We start from the raw sequence: 17,931 nt of genomic DNA, 5'->3' as shown, positions 1-17,931 counted from the left end.
TAAAGAGCCCTTTATGAAGGCTGTGTGCTGCTGCTCCTTTTTTTCTGTAAAACGAACGTTTTTCTTTTAAAGAAGTTTTAAATACATAATGAGGACATACAGTCTTTTCAGCTCATTTAATTTTTCAGGTCTGATTATGAACATAAATGGCAAGAACATGTAAATTTATATACAATCATCGCTAAGTACTTAGAGCTCCTGGGTGACTACAGTTAGTGGAGAAGTGACCATGATGAGATACTATGTAAGTTCAGAGGAGAAATACAAACAGTCCTGCTTTATAAATGCTGTGCTCTTTCTTTATGTCCGGCATTATGCCGAGGGCAGTGTACACAGAACTTTCTTCTTTATGAGAAATTGTTTGTTGGGGGTAAATTGTTAATTGTCCTGCATGTGTTTTAAATGTGAGCTTGGAGGTTGTGGCCCCAGAGCCTCCTTAAGTACCTAGATAAATAATTAATTTTGCAGATTACAAATGGGTTTAATTTGGCTTTTTGAAGCTACAGCTCTGAGACCAACTGTGCCCTTCCTAATTTGGAAATATTTTCTTTCTGGTTTTTATTTTGACACGTACCCTGCTATCCACTTTCGTTGCTATTTCTAGCATCCCACGGGAGCTGCCTCCCTGGTTGTCATAGTACAGACACACACTCAGGAAAACCAAGAACTCGGTGCTTTCACAAAGCATTTATTTTTATTTGAAAACATTATACAGGCATTACATTGCCACAGCCAGTCCATAGGGGAGCATGCAAATATCAAAAATGGAGAGTTTGCTCAACTTATCGGTGTCAATTTCCTTTTTGGTTCATGTTTTCCTTTCGCAGTGTCTGGATTAGTGTGCTTTGTTGTGTGGCTTGACAGCAGAATCCTACCCATGGGGTAAAATCTGTACTGGTAGCTAGCTGGGGACTACGAAATGCTTACAAATCAAAACCAAACCCAAAACAAACAATACTACACGCTTGTCAAAAGGTTAATAGCACATGTTAGCAATATCTAAACTAAACATTGAAACATTTTCATGGGACACAGTGGTGCAAATTTTTCCATTGCTTGGTCTACCTGGTTGTGTATTTCAGAGTTTGGAGCTGTGGGAAGGTGTGACCAAGGCGAGTGCTATCCTCAGTGCAAAGTGTCATTGAGTGAGTGAGGACCAACATGTAGGAGAGCTAGGGTTTGCTTACCCAACCAAATTCTATACACATTGCTAAAGTCTCGTTTGTGGAGGAAAGAGTGGTGGTGGATTGAAAAGCTGAAATTTTTGCTGGTGTCTACTGAGGTTATGAAATTGCAGAAACTCAGACAGCTACCCCCATTTCCCACCCCACTCCCAAAGGATCGATGTTTTTACACAGAGAAAGAGTTTGTTTCTTGCTATTTTCTTTTTTTCCCCTGAAGGGTCAGTATGGAACTCCTGATCTCAAACAATTCAGTATGTTATCAGCCTTTGTAAATGGAGAAGAACCAACACAGTGAGGTACCCCAGTGACATGAAAGTCTTGTGTACAAGGACGTTGGAATTGATAAAGGGTATACAGTGAATTCACCTTATCATTCACACTTGGTTTCCATACAATGGAGTCAATTAAAATATCCTAGAAAATAACTCAGATGGAAACTTGCAGCCATCCATTGATTGCAAACCTTTTTGATATTTAAATGTAAAAAAAATTCCCAGTCCACTGAGTCGACTTGGAAATACTTTCATCCACTTATTTCTCATAAGACTTTACTAAGCGTCTACAAATTAGTGTCATAAAAATGAATAGAAAAGACTAAAACATTTGGCTTAAAATAAATACTAAAAATGCAATAAATCAAGCAAATTATGCAAACCAAAGGAATGTAAACACAAAAATAAAACCATAGTCTTTAAAGGTCTTCAGATCTGAATGGACAAAATATTCAGAGAAAGGTATTTAATTGGTTTAAAAGGTAGCAGAGAGCAAACACTGGCAAAGTTCTCTGAACTTGATATAGCTTTAACACTGATTTTTTTTTTTCACTGAAATTCAAACATGTTTCTAAGGGGGATCAGAGATAAGCATAAAATGTGCATATCAGAGAAGATAATTTGTCTGCTCCAACTCCAAGGGCAGGACTACTTGGCCTGGGTAGAGGACAGGCAGAGGTGCCACATGGGTGCTGACTGACAGCATGGGATACTTTCATCCGCCATACTGAAGCCTTGTTCAGGCTACTGAGGAAATCCTGACTAAGCTGTAATCTGTTGTCTTCCTTATAGAGACCCCACTGGTGTTTCGCTTTGCTTGCTTAAGATGTATTGATTTGAATTGCCCAAAGTTTCATAAACATTTATTTTCCCTTTACAAACTCTATCAAGGATCTTTCTGAATGGTATTAAAGCCAGCCAAATGTAAAGACTATTACACATACTGACATGTAGAATCTGTTGTAAATCATAGAGGTCTGCGGTGTTTCTTAATTTTCTGTGTTTGAAGAAAGGGCTATTTTAAGGGCAACAAAATTAGACCAGTGACATACCCCTCAAAGCCTTATGAGGACCCTGTAATATTCTCTGTATCCACAGGAATGTTGTGTTGACATATTCTGCTATTGAATGGATGCCAAAGATAACCAAAATGGCAGTCTTTTTCATCGGCGACATTCTCACCACTACAAAAGAGCCAGATCAACCGAGCTGTTGTCAGAGCCTGTTCCACATCAGCACCCTGACTTTGTAGCGAGGCCAAACGACCAACGGTGCTCCACAATAAAGGTAATTTCCATGCTGGTGTATTTCAAAAAGGGGGGTCACACAAGGGGGCAGAGGACCATGGCTTTTTCCAATGCCTTGGCTGATTTCCATATTGTCATTAAAGACATCAAGGGGGAAAGAAAGGAAAATCAAATATATTTTTTTGAAGAGGGAACACAGGGAGGAGCAGAAAGATTAAAAAAAATATATTACCCTAAGCACAAATGATATTATTTCTGGGGTTTCCCATAAGCCACAGAAATGGAACATTCCTTATCCTGTTATTACAGGGACTTGATTAGCAGAATCGAGGGGTGCAACAGAAAGGCAATGGCCTGGAGTAATCAGAGATTGAAATATAAAAGGCTAAAATGTTTGTTTTATATCTATTCCTAGAATAGAGAGTTATATGGTCAGTTGCCACTCCCCACAAGGGTCACAGCACAAAATACGTATTGAGCAGGCAATCCAACAGTTAACAGAGGACACCGTGAGCCCCCGGGTCCCTAGGATAAGGAAGCGTTGCAGGGTGGAGCTCCTGTGGCATGCAGTACTCAGAGGCTGTGCACAAAAATAAAGTGGGATTCTTAAAAAGTGACTTGCCATAGAAAAGTGGGATTGACGTTAACTACACGGGGGTCTGGCGAGAGTTCCCATCAGGAGTACAAAACCTCCTCCTGAAAGTCAGTGTAATAACAGTAACATAACAATCCAAACAATAATACTTGCTTTTGATTCAAACATTTTCACAGTAATGAATGCGGGGGGGTTGTGACCAGGATACACACTAGCTAGGCATCGCTCCAGGTCAGGTGGATCAGAGCCTGCGTCTCCAGGGATGTTTAGCTTGTGCCTTTTACAGGCTTTCGGATGTGCTACCTTGCAGTCCACCTGTGGAAACCGCACCTAAATAAATACCTTTCTCTACGTACAAAACAGAGATGACAGGCAGACACACGGCCGTGGAGGTGTCCTTGGTGGGCAGGGAGGGCGTCGTCCTAGGCCACGCGGACATGGGGCTCGTCTTCGGTCTCCTGGCCCAGGCTGGTGTAAGTGACCGAAGGCTCCACCTGAGCTGTGGCTGGTAAGTCCACGGCGGGTCCTGAAGGATTGCGGAACTGCTTGTAAACCCGGGGGTCCTGGGCTATGTATGTGGAGGTGGAGGAGTAGAGCACCAGCCCGAGGAGGATGGTGAAGAAAGACAGGAGATAAAGTCCTGAAAACTAAACAACACAAGAGCCAAGTCACTTAGCAGCCAGAGCAGAACCACTTACAGAATGAGGTGGAGAGATGGGAGCCGAGCCTCTTCCTCCTGTGACAGGCAGCTTGATGAGCCAGCCAAGGATCTTGACGGAAGGTGAATGTTCTCTTCTACCCTGGCTTGGTGTTATTGATTCTCCTTATCTTTTTTCTTGATTCTGTGGCTAACACAGAGGAGCATTCAGCTAATTGTCCCTGAAGTACCCGTCTGAGTACCTGATGTGGGAGAGCTACTTAATCACGGATTAAAATACATCAGGTTAAAAGTGAAAAACTCTCCAATATCACTCAACAAAGAGTTGGTTGTTTGTGGCTTCATTAAAGACAGAAGAAATATAGATATTCCACTTAAGGTTGTAATGAAGCCATAAACACTGAGTCCCTCACTGACAGAGCTGCATCAGGCACTTTCATTTCACCTTAACCCAATTCAGACACTATTTGTCTTCTGAGTAGGAATCGTTATTGACTTTGGTAACTATCTTTGCAAGATTAAATTATCCTTGGATGGAAAGAAATAGTATAACATTCCATTCTTGCTCCACTAAACCTAAATAAAGTCAAACAGGGATGGATATACAGTGTGCTGCTTCCTAAAATACTGCTTGACAACTCATACAGTTTTGTGGGGGAGAAAATAAAATATTGGTTTATACAACTACCTGAGAATTTACATATGTTTTTGAAAAATCCACACCTTCTGGGCCTTTTTGAGTAGTTACTCTGGAAGTAATTACTTGAGTAGTTAGTGGCAGAGAGTGAGGTAACAATACTAGTGTTGCCATGGTAACAATATGAGTGGTGCCACTTCTGTTTCATTCATCCATTCATCCCTTCATTCAACCAATAGTTTCTTTTATGCCTTCTCTGTATCAAACATTGTACTGGGGAAAGAGAAATGAAAACATATGGTCCTTACCATCAAGGACTAAATAGTCTCGGTAGAGAAACAGAGGTACAGACAGATAAAAACAATACAATGCACTTATAGCATGCCAGCTCTTACTGTAGTCGATAGCTATTGTTCCAGTCTTGACCACATCCTGCGTCAATTATGAAAAAATAATCCATTTGATTTTCCTATTTTCTCTTTTATGCTCATACTCTAAAAGAACTAAAAACTGGTAAAAAAAAAAAAAAAAAGACAAAAATTAATTGGAAGCTGGAAGAAAGGAAAACGGGAAAAGGATCCAGAGAGTCTATAAAGTAAGTTGCAATGCTGTAATAAAGAGTTAAAAGGTGGCTATAATGTTCAATGATAGGAAAGGTGGTTTTGAAAATGGCACTTAGAAAAAATATTCCTGTGGTTAAAAGTCCTTGCTATGATGTTTCATTTGTTTTACCTTTCTCTCCCTCTCTCTCTCTCTCTCTCTCTCTCCCCCCTCCCTCCTTTCTCTCTCTCTCTCTCTTTAGCAGCAGCAAGGTAGTTAAGACTAAAGATCACTTTCTGATTTTCTTTCTAGAGCACTCCTCACCCTGTCCTTTAATTCTTTTATACTTCGCATTCATATGATACTTTCTCAGATGGATTTGTATACTAAACTCAGCTTGTAACAGCTTCACTTAATTAACTTGATTAATTCAGTTTTTCCCAATGAAAATGATTTTTGCCTTTATGAATTTGTTTGTAAAACAAAATGGTAGCAAAAGAAGACCACTAACTCAGGACCGATGTATATGATCTCAGAAAAACTATTTGCTTCCTGATATTCTATATTCAAGAGCTTCATCCTTTGCCTGAAACTTTGGCAAGTGAAATGGGTTTGTTCTGAACATTAGCAACATTTCAAATATTTTGTTAATGACTTTCATTTTCAAAAGTCCCCTCGTGCATCTCCAGTTTCAAGTGAGAACCTTGCAGGTCTTAGGTGTGAGACCGCCTCTGCTGCAGCAAATGGAGGCAGAGAGATTAAGAGCGGGGCTCTGAGATTAGAACTGCATCTCACTGCAAACTTGGATTCAGATCCTAGCTCCACTCCTCTCTGGCTGTCATTTTGGACAAGTTTCTTTCCAGGGCCAAGTTTCCTTATCAGCACAGTGGGGATAGTAATTGTCCCACTATATAGAGCGGTTATAAAGATAAAATTAGCTAAAGCAGGTAAAGCACTTATCCTAGTGCCTGCCTCGCAGTGAGTATTCAATCTACATTGGCTCCATTGTTATTATTATTACAGCACTAGCTTATCATCAATGACTATTCATATGAGTGTTACAATACTCATATAATCACTGATTAAACTGCCTATCTCCCGTATTCCCTTGACTACAGGACTGTGTCTTTCTTGACCAGTGTCAAGTGCAGAGCCTGGCACAGTGTAGGCCTCTACTAAGTTTTATTTGCTCTTTGTTTAGAGCTTGAATGAATTAATGAATTTAAAGTTTCATACTAAAGAAAGAACCAATTAAAAAAAATTAGCCTGTACCAACAGTGAATTTCAAATGTTTTAGCTTTCAACTCAATCCATACATAAAATGCTAAACAAAGACTCCTTGAAAGGGAAGTTGTAGTGTTGATCCTTAATCATTGACTCCAAAAGTCATCTTCAAATCTGTGATCAGTTAGAGGAGAGTGATAAGACGACGAATTGGGAGGAGCACTGCAGAAGGCAAGAGTCTGGGTAGAAGACTGTAGGCTGCTGACCAGAGGACTGGCAGGGGACGTTTCATAAACCTGAGGTGGACAGGAGTTGGCAACTGAAATAATGCAGGGACAGGGAAAGGTCTGCTACGGGGTACGAGACAGATTTGAATTCCTCTCAATTGCTGATTTTGGCTCCTATATTCTGACTTGATAAATATGACGAAGGTTTTATTATTTATTTAATATTTCTTTCTTTCTTTCTTTCTTTCTATTTTTTGACTGTGTTGGGTCCTCGTTGCTGTGAGTGGACTTTCTCTAGTTGCAGTGAGTGGGGGCCACCCTTTGTTGTGGTACGCGGGCTTCTCACTGCGGTGGCTTCTCTTGTTGGGAAGCACAGGCTCTAGGTACGCGGGCTTCAGTAGTTGCGGCACGTGGGCTCAATAGCTGTGGCTCGTGAGCTCTAGAGCACAGGCTCAGTAGTTGTGGCGCATGGGCTTAGTCCCTCCGCTGCATGTGGGATCTTCCCGGACCAGGGATTGAACCCGTGTCCCCTGCATTGGCAGGTGGATTCTCAACCACTGTGCCACCAGGGAAGTCCCGGCAAAAATTTTAATAGCCATTTTTTGTAAAGCTAATGCCTTTGCCAATGTAAAAAAAATATCTGAGTCAATCATTTTAGGGGCATAGAACTATAAAGTTGAATGATAAATCCACTATAAAATGTTTTCCCGGGACACGACTTTAGAATGACAACACATACCTTATTTACAATGCATTTCCATTTCATCATACAGAATTCACTCTAAAATTGTTCAAAATATGGACAGAATGGACATTTATATGACAGAGACATCTTGGAAGTCACCCAAGAGGTTTTATTAATAGTTGGTAGAGAACGTTTTCATTTAACACACAAACCCAAAATGGGAGCCGCAAGGCAAGCATTCCTCTGGATAAACATTGAAGGTTAAAAATGATTAGAGAAAGGTTTGTATTTTAAAAAGTAAGAAAATGTTTCATTTTTCTCCTCTTTATAGGTTGATAAGAAAAAAGAAAATTTAACAGGGTAACGAATTGGATGACCCTCAGTTCTGGATGCTGCACTTATAGGACGATTGTTTAAAAAAACCAATCAATTGAACAAAAATTCTGTATGTTCTAGGCTGCTTAACTTGCTTCCTGCAAAGAAATACTCATGCCTAATTCTTGGAAAGCCATCTCCCAGTGACAGATAAAGCAAGTTTCAGGTAGAGGTTTGCTGCCTCCCTTTAAGAATATGGACTGCTGTCTGAAGCGTACTCTGTGGTCCTCTCCAAAGCCAACTGCAACCCATCAGAAGATGCCGTGTATTCGGCGCTGCACTTTTGCCTGCACTTTATCTGACTTGTTAATTTTGAGCAGCTGAAAAAGGATGCACCCTTTGTCACTACCACAGTGCACACGCTATTGACTTTTCTCTTGTCTTTTTCCATCTTGACGGGGCTCTTTGCTAGCAAGGATCAGAAAGCACGTGTACATAAGGAGAACGTCTGTGTGTTGCTTAAAGCAATCTGACTGGGACACAAACCATTGTCCAGAATGGGGTGGCTTGAAAGACTGATGATAAAAGTCTGCATGAAGCTCTTTAACCTCCAACCAGGGATGAAACCTAGCTCTTAGCCAGTTGGCATCTCCATATAATTACCAGTTAGCTAATGGGACATCCAGCACATCGCTCAGGGACAGCCCAAATTTTCATTTCAGTTTTGTATTAAACATCTGAGTTGAGTTTTAATAAACGAATGACTTTAATGGGCCTAAATCTATACAAGTAGAAAACCACATGGTTTGAAAGCCATGTCGAAGTATGTTTATAAATATATCAACTAGACTATGCGAGGAGGAGGGCACTTTTTAAGGGAGGCATTATTTTTCAGGTCGACTAAGAGATGGCAGGGGTGAGCAGAGCAGAGCACGGGCAACCCTCAGAGAGGGGTGAGGTGGGACGTGAAGTGACTGTGGGTTAAAACTCTTTTACTGAATGTGTGTACCAACTACCTCCACACGGTGGGCCTGCTTTTTCCTTCTCTCCTAGAGAGTGCATGTTAAAAGAGGCCTTTTACCGTGTATGCCTCGGTGTAACATGGCTTTTATGAGGTTCCTGCTGCTGGAATCTGGTCATTTTTGCTCAATGATTCCACTAGGGCCTGTTAGTGACCAGAACGAATTTTGATTGACTAGGTAACGAAAAGTTGAAAGATTCTCTTTGTTCTTAAAGAAAAATATATGGCAGTTCTGTCTCCAGAAAACCAAAGATTCAATGGAAACAGAAACTATGTCCCTTGTGAGAGGTAGAGGAAAGACCTGGAAAAGAGCAGTTGGTGGGTTTCTTAGGAAAGTGGGGTTCAGGGAATAAGACTTGGGCAAAGCTCCTGCAGTTATCTGAGAGAAAGGGGAGATTTAGATTTAAATCCATTTTAGGTCTAACTTGGAAAGTTGAGGAAGCTCAGAGAAAATACATTTGGAAAGAGGGAGAAAATAAAGTCAGATAAGAAAGAAAAAAGATACAGGCAAAGAAAATTTCTCCGTAACTAAGAAGACACAGGACTGAAAACCTCAGACTACCACCCCCAATATAATTCTTCTCTATAGTCACTCACATGGATTTTTCTCTGTCTCTCTTTTTGTGTGCACACACGTGCGCGCGCACACACACACATCTATGAGCCACTATTGCTGACCTGATAGGATCTGCCTTCTGAACTTTTCTTGAGAGAAGCTGAGTCGCCTGAGAGAACACCACCCCTGAAGGCGTCTCATGTATCGCAGGTAAGCAAAGGACAACACTTCCACGCGTCCTGTGTCCCCAAGGCTGTGTATGAGGCGTGGAGGAAGGAGATACCACATATCTCAGACCGTAGCTCAAGGATGACATTATTGGTAAAACCTCAAAAGACAAGTTGCCTTGACTAAACAAAAGGGCTCTGCTGGATGTAAGCCTGCCCTTGAAAGAGGCACACCATTTAGAAACATGAGAATGGTTAGGAGTTGAAACTGGTTTCTCAACTGCCTAAGGAGGCTGCTCAGAAATGAATTCAGGGATATTTCTAAGGCTCCTTAGACACGGCTTTTGACGTGGAGGTATTTCATGTATGCAAAGGATGTGTGGCCGCAATAATGATTTCCTTTCTAGTTCTTATTCAAGTTAATTCTTTTAAACAGATACAAATGTAATCAAACCTTTTCACATTTTAACTCTTTAGCAGAAAACATCTAGGAGTGTAGAGTCTGGGAATCTGCAAATTTAGCAGTTGCTTCAGAAGTCAATGCAACCATGGCTAAGTAGAACGATGAGGGCAGTGACTGGTCATTCCCAAAGTCATATGCACAGGCTGGTAATGGTGAGGTTCAAGAGCTGCTGGGAAGAATTTCCGTGTAGGGAGACGGACCTGGCAATTTCGGTGTCAAGTTGTACCTGGGAAAAACCAGACTTGAAATTTGGGACACTGTCCTGAATACGCTACACTGTAAAGCAAAGGGTCTTCTCCCTGTACTATCACACTCTGTGATATAAGATGCACATAGAAAGATAAATCAGCTCGCACATCTAACCAAGATTTCCAGACCAAGAAGCAATGAATAAGTCCAATTCTGTTTCAAACAGAACCAGATTACACAGGTTGGAGGTCATCAGTGATGAAGTGAAGCAAAATGCCAGTTAAAAGATTGAATCATAATTAATAATGCTGCCATTGTGGAGTATTAAAGTGCAAATATTACGGGTTGGTAAAATTGGATTTTATAACTAAAAGAGGAGCCCAAGGTCTCCTGGGTCCCCTCTTGGTATGTGGTTTGAAAGGTGGACCCTCTGGACCACAGCCAATCTGCTGAGGGTCCTGGGGCGGGAAGGAGAGGACAGCTCACTAATGACCACACGTCCTCAGCAGCCGTGTGAGTCTCAGGGGGCTGTGGACCACACCGTGAACCTGGGAGTGGAACGGTGGGAGGAAGCTGGTCATGGCCGGGCAGGCGGTAAGCCGTGGCCTAGTTGGGATCCTGTAACAAAAGGTTCTGCCTGGTCCTGATCTATTGCTGCTGAGTCTGGGCCAATTGCTATTCAGGGAAGGAAACTAGACAGACCTGGCTCCACAGAAACGCCAGCATAAACAAGTTGGTACTTGACCTCCTAATTTTGGCTCTGCACTAACCTAACAAGATCATTTTTATTATTATTAAGGACATTAAAAATGCAAAAGTTCTGCTTCTGAGTTTACTGAACTGGAAATAAATTTCCTGCAGAGGCCTGAGCTGTTTCAAATTCTTTGGACCTGCCTCATTATTGCTTTGTCTCCTACTCTTGTCTCCTCTTATTTCTCTTCTTCCTCTTTTTCCTTTGTTCTTTTTTTTTTTTTTTAAGGAAAAAAAGGGCTAAATTTTTCTAAATATTGCAATGTTTCTTTTTTCTAAGTCATAGCACGGAAAATACCAAATATGGGCATGGCGCACAACCTATTGACAGACACTGAAATCAGCTGTCTTTAGGGTCTAAGGATACTGACTTCCACGCCTCTTTCTACATTCTTTCTCCAATTAGGAGAGAGGAAATAATTCCAAATTCATGCTAATCTAATTGAGACAGAAAATAAATCAATGAGTACCTTAGTCAAAATGCCAAATGGTCTCTCTATCCAAATCAGAAAACCATCCCGAAGATTTAAATCCTTGGGAAACAACTTATCCTCCAAATATCACATTGTTAAGGAGAGAAGCAGCGAGCAGGGCCCTCACCTCTCTGTGGCCTGACGCTGTCACCAGGGCAAGGCTGTGCCCCCCACGGCAATCCAAGTTCAGCTTATGAGGCCTTCTGTTTGGTTTGCAAAACCAATTCATTTGGCAGTATCATCTGTGCAGCCAATCACATCTAAGGCCAATAAGGGTTCTTTTACAGGCAAATATCTTCCCCTGTGGGTGATTTCACACATGCGTGCAGCAACAAGGAGCTAAAAATGGATTCCTGCCACTATCTTTTATATGACAAACAGACATTTTCACTTAGTTTTGTGAACTGACAGAAGTTCTTGTTCACGCGAATTTCTGTTCTCTACAGTCCAGCAAATGAAGACCATCATAGCCAAGCCGGAAGTGAAGTAAAAGGGGGCTAGTCTGGGGGAGTGTTTAATTACAGGCTCAGTTACAACAAAGGCCATTCGATGGCTCATTTATGTCACCTCCCCACGCGTGGGTCTTATTCTCACTAGTCAAGAAAGGAGAACATTTGCGTGTGAGGTACACTGAGCAGTGGCCTTCACTCCCATGTATGGACTCTTGCATCATGTGAGATCTATTTTCTCTCTACACAACACAGGGGTACACACTGGGCTGGAGTGATTTTGCAAGAGACTGAATTTTAAAGCACATGAAAGATCTCAATTTATGGAAGTGGTAGTACTGCAGCTCAATACACCTCAAAGAACATCTGCTCCATTACAATGGAATCAAGAGATGGAAATGAGAGAGGCACCATTCATGATTTCCTAGTGATCCACTGGTAACATTTTATCTCCTGGCACTGCAACCGTATGCTCTGCTGATCTAAAAGTCTTGGTTCCAAAGGCAGGAACATTTTCACCAGGAGACACAACAATGATTCCACTGAACTGAAAGTTAAGATTGGCACCCAGCCACTTTGGGCTCTTCATGCTTCTCCATTAACAGCCAAAGAAGGGAGTTCTTGTCACTGTGGTAACTGGGGTGGTTGACCTTGGTTACCCAGGGGAAATTGGGCTGCTACTTCATGATGGGGGTAAGAGTACATCTAGATTGCAGAAGATTTCCATGCCCTGTGATTAAAGGCAGTGGAAACCTTCAACAACCCAATCCAGGCAGGACTATGAATGGCCTGGACTCTTTAGGAATGAAGGCTGAGTCACCTCACCAGGTAAAGAAGCATGTGGTCAGCTGAGATACTTGCTGATAACAAGTGGAATACAGAATGGGTATTGGAAGAAGGTAATTATAAGTACCAGCTACAGTAACATGACCAGTTATAGAAATAAGGACTGTAATTGTCACCAGGATTTACTCCTTATTTTGTTATCAATATGTTTGTCTCTGTGTGTGAGAGTGTGTACAAAAGATTTTTGTTTTCTCCCTTCTGTCATCCCCTTATCCAATAAGATGTATCAACTTTACATCATAGTATTTAAGTAACAGGACATCAAGGAGAAGAGTGAACATCCCCCAAGATGTCTGCATCCTCTTCTAGGGAAAAGGTTGGTGTGTTTTCACTTGTGTGCAGGCTAGTTGTAGCATGCTGGGCAAAAAGTACCATCTTGTTATTGTCTTTATTTTGAGATTAAGTATGATTTAAGGAGATGTGTATTTGGGTGCCGAGTTGAGAAGATGTAGACTTGTGATAGCTAATTTCATGTGTCAGCTTGGCTAGGCCAGAGTACCTAGATATTTGGTCAAACATCAGTCTAGATGTGCTGTGAAGGTAGTTTTTAGATGAAATTAACATTTAAATCAGTAGACTATGAGTAAAGCAGATTACCCTCCACAATGTGGATGGGCTTCATTCAATCAGTTGATGGTCTTAAGAGAAAGAGACTGAGGTCCCCGAGGAAGAAATTTTGCCTTTGGACTCAAACTGCAACACCAACTCCTCCCTGGGACTCCAGCCTGCCAGTCTGCCCTCCAGATTTCATGCTTGCCAGCCTCTACAATCACATGTGCCACTTCCTTAAAACAAATCCATCTCTATATCTCTCTATCTCTAGATTAGAAGATGGAGAGATAGGACTATGTAGAGATAGAAATAGAGAAAGATAGACACACACACACACACACACACACACACACACACACTGGAGACCCCTGACTCATACAATTAACAACGCAAAAATCTGTTATACTAGAGGTCTAGGTGCTGATATAAACTTTCATAATTTCTCTCCATGGTAAGTTTTAGAAATGGAGTGTTCAATGATATTTTCCAGGCAGTATCAAGTGGCAGTTCACAGCAGGAGCTCTGGAGTCGGAATGCGGGAATTTGCGTATCTGTTTGTCACTTCCTTGTTGTGGTCCTGGACAAGTTCCTCACTTCTCCACGCCTCTGATCAGTCATCAGTTAACGAAGGATAATAACAGTACCTGCCATATGGGACTGCTGTGAGCATTAAACAAAATACATGTATAAAACTTCTGGCGCAGTGCTTGGCACATAGTAAATGTTCAATAAATGTCAGCTATATTGTTATCTTTACATCATGAGGAATAAATGCTAAAGCAAAGATAGATATAAAAAACCTTCCTTAATAGGCCTTTCGAAAACTTCGGCATGAATCAAGTTGAACTGCAAAAGCATTTATAGAATTGGCAACTTAAAAGAAGAGACAATCAATCCATCTGGAGAGGAAGGCTTTTTTGGCTATGCAAATAATAAACCCCTAGCTTACAGGCTCAGTGTCTGCACTTATTTATCTTGAGTTTTCTTACGATGATGATTATGTAAGTCCCCATAAATTCCTATTCTGTTTCACCTTGTTTATTAATTTTGAGCAACTGCTCCCCATGACACAAATCGTGTCTGAGTAACCGTGAGTATATGTCAGTTTAGCAATTCATTCTGGTGGCTCATTGTGCTAAGCTTTAAAGTAGACCCCAAAATACTTCCACATCTTGACCGCTGGAACCTGTGAATGTTCGTTACCCTATTTGGAAAAAAGGTCTCCGCAAATGTGATTAAGGATTTTGAGATGAGAGGTTACCCTGGGTGCTATGTACCCCTTCCCAACAAATTTATATATTGAAGCCACGACCCCCAATGTGTGTGTCTGTATTTAGAGACAGGGCCTCCACTAAGGTAATTAAAGTTAAATGAGGTCATAAAGGTAGATCACTGTCCTTATGAGAAGAGATCAGAGAGCTCTCTCTCCCACTGCCCGCGCTTCTCCACATGTGTACACATGGAGGAAGAGCCGTGCGAAGATATGAGAAGGCAGCTGTCCACAAGCCAGGAGGAGAGCCCTCACCAGAAACTAAACCCTACTGGACTCTGATCTGGGACTTCCAGCCTTCAAAAGTGTGACAAATAAATTTCTGTTGTCTAAGCCACCCAGCCTGTGGTATTGTGTTATGGTGGCCAGAGCAGACGTATACATCTGGGTTATTCAGGTGGGCCCTAAATGCAGTCACATGTATCTCACAAGAGGGAGCAGAAGAAGATTTCAGACTCACAGAGAAGAAGGGGATGTGAAGACAGAGAAGAGAGATTTGAAGATGCTGGCCTTAAAGACTGGAGTGATAGAGCCACAGGCCAAGGAATGCTGGCAGCCACAAAAGCTGGAAGAAGAAAGGAACAGATTCTCTACAGGGGGGGTCCCCAATCCCTGGGCCGAGGAGCAGTAGAGGTCCATGGCCTGTTAGGAACCGGGCTGCACAGCAGGAGATGAGCGGTGAGCGAGTGAGTGAAGCTTCACCCGCCGCTCCCCATCACTCCCCATGGCTCGCATTACTGCCTGAACCATCTGCCCACTGCCCACCCCCCAACCCCGCCCGCGTCTGCGGAAGAATTGTCTTCCTGGTGTCAAAAAGTTTGGGGACCGCTGCTCAAGAGCCTGGAGCCTCGAGTTGGAACGTGGCTCTGCTGAACCTTAGTCTTTGCCCAGAGAAACTGATTTCGAACTTCTGACCCCAGAACTGTGAGAGAATAAATGTCTGTTTGTTTTAAACCACCAAAGTTTGTGGTAACCTGTTACAGCAGCCCTATGAAACTAATAGACTCTGTAATTAATCATTCATTTCATCACTGAGCTTAACGATCTGATCTGAGACCCTAAATATCGCCCTAAATAGCATATCCATCCATTTAAGAAATGCTTACTGAGTTCCTACCATGTGTCATGTGCTGGGGATATGCTGACAAAGAAAATGGATATAGCTCTGTTCCCAGTTTCCAGTCTGTCAAGGGAGACAGACTAAAACCAAGTTGAAGAAATTAATCTGTAACACAATGTTGGGAAATACTGGTTTTGTTGCAAAAACTCCGAAATACCCTGGCTTCCCCTCTTCCTTTTCCGAACAGTTGTCTTGGTGTTTACCTGAGAGGCTGTCTCCCAGGCTTGAAGTCCTAAGAACGTCTGCCAAATAAAATATAACTCTCAACTTCTAGGTTGTGCATTTTTTTTCAGTCAACAGAGCTATAGGACATAGACATTCAGGAAAGTTGTCAGGCCCTTAGTGGTCAGAGGGCATCTAAATTTTGCTCCAAATGCAATGAGAAAGAAATATTAAAGGGTATTCAGAAGAAGAGAGCATGAGCTGATCAGTGTTTTAAAAGGATCACCCTGGCTGCTGGTGGGTGATTAGCTGTAGAGAGTGTCAACTAAAAAAAAAGTACCACCTAAAAGTTGAGAATTATGTTTCATTTGGCAGACAAAACTGAGGACGTAAGCCCAGGATGCAGCCTCTCAGATAGCTCTAAGGAACTGTTCTGAAGAGTTAAAGGAAGAGCCAGGATATATAGGAGTTTTTGCAACAAAGACCAGGTAGTTGGAACATCAAAGGATTACTATTAATTAAAGAAAACCAGATAGCTCAAGTTAAGGAATTTAGTGCTTTTCTATGTATGGGAAGATGCAAGAGTCTGGGCTCACTGATATCATGCCTTTGCTATGCACCCCAGCTGTCTGGGGCCAGGATCCTGTGCTTTCTCATCCTGAGTCTCTCAGGGTGCACGGTCCTTGGCAGTGACTGCAGTGCTTGACTGCTAGGTGCATCCTGTTTCTATCCTGAGTTCCCTCAGGGCTGCAGTGTGATGGTTTGATGGCTGCAACATCCTTTGTTTACCGATATGGCAAGCAACATTGTTCCATTGACAAGAGGAATAAGTGGAAGCAGGTAGACCAAGAGGCTACTGAAATGGTCTAAGTGAGAGATGGTTGTATTCTGAACCAAGCTCATGGAGGTAGAAACAGAAGGGAATCTATTTTGGCGGAGGATGGACAGAATTTGCTGATGGAGTAAACATGGGGCGTGAAGAAGAGAGAAATTAAGAATCTCAATTACAGAAGCTGACTGTTCTGAGGATATGTGATTCTCTTCTAAGCATTTCCCACGGTGCATTTATTCTCCTGCTGCCACATATCATCTTTTTAAACAGAGAGGATTTACTCTTAACATCTTGTATAGCATTAGAATGCACTGTGTGGTGGTGTAGGTATAATTCCCGCCAACATTTAATCTATCAAGTTCTCCCATCTCTCCATTGATCTCCTTTCTTGCAACCTGAGAAGTGTTCTAAGATGAGAACCATATTTAAGAAGGTACAATTCATAACAATTCTAAATTAAGATTTATAGTTACCAAACAAAGCTGCGGTCTACTTCCTTCAAAGTATTTTCATGTATACCCTCTCATTTCATTTTCAGAAAACCAGTCCCTCAGAGAAACATGGAGTGCCATGATGAATGACTTGGAGCTGAGGATGCAGGAGGCATGGGCAGGTTTAGTAGAGACCTTAGGGCTCTATCTTGTAGTGACAGCTGATACAATGCCCAGAGGCCTTGACATTCCACTCAGTTCTCTTTCCATCTCCTAACTGCTGTGCAGTGGTTAACTGCATTGCAATGTAATTCTTTTCATCTCTTCCATGCCCTGTATGCAAGGTTCTAGGGCAATCCATATCTCTTACTGCATGGAGTGGGGTGCAGACTCAACTTCCTTTAACTCAACATATCTTAGAACAACTTTAATGGATTATTGATGAATCTAGAAGCTGTTCTTTCTCAATTTATATATATGAAGAATCATCAAGAAATATTATCCTGGCTGCAGGAGGGGGTAACCCCTTGACAAAATGAAAAATGAGCTTTCCTTCAACCATATTGGAATCCTCATTTCCTTCTCTCACATGCACCTAGTGGTGGCAGGAGAGACAGAAAAATGAAATAAATGGATGAGTAATTTATTGCAAAGAATATCTCGATGTGGCAGCTGTCAAGGAGGAAATCATATTATGGTTTCAATAACTAATCAATTTTTTTTTCCTAAATAAGAAGTTTGGTACTGTCCACTGAAAAAACGCACTCCCTAAAAGTTGGAATTATGCTTTATTTGGCAAACTTTCTGAGGATTTAAGCCCAGGAGACAGGCTCTCAGACAGCTGTAAAAGGGAATTTTCTGAAGAGGTAAGGGAGGAGCCAGGATATATAGGAGTTTTGCAAAAACAAACTAGGTAGTTAAACATCAAAAGATTTCTGCTAATTAAAGAAGAAGCAAACATCTCAAGTTAATGAATTGAGCACCATTCTATGTATGGGAAGATGCAAGAGTCTGGGCTCACTGAAATCATTCCTTTGATTTGCACCTTAACTATCTAGGGTCAGTA

The 17,931-nt window shown here is 41.7% G+C and overlaps 1 protein-coding gene across 1 annotated transcript in view; it reads right to left on the bottom strand.

Moving 5' to 3' along the window:
• Positions 1 to 3,720: 3,720 nt before the first annotated feature.
• SLC35F1 (solute carrier family 35 member F1) overlaps positions 3,721 to 17,931 on the bottom strand; it is a 381,987-nt gene continuing 367,776 nt past the window's right edge. The window contains exon 8 of the mRNA XM_057739875.1: positions 3,721 to 3,945. Within this exon, the coding sequence (XP_057595858.1) occupies positions 3,721 to 3,945 (225 nt within the window). The remainder of the gene's footprint in view (positions 3,946 to 17,931) is intronic.

The sequence above is a fragment of the Hippopotamus amphibius genome, chromosome 6 (assembly GCF_030028045.1).
Source record: "Hippopotamus amphibius kiboko isolate mHipAmp2 chromosome 6, mHipAmp2.hap2, whole genome shotgun sequence".
In the NCBI taxonomy this organism is placed as follows: Eukaryota; Metazoa; Chordata; class Mammalia; order Artiodactyla; family Hippopotamidae; genus Hippopotamus; species Hippopotamus amphibius.
Note: the sequence above shows the minus strand (reverse complement) of the source record. Positions and strands in the feature narration are given on the sequence as shown.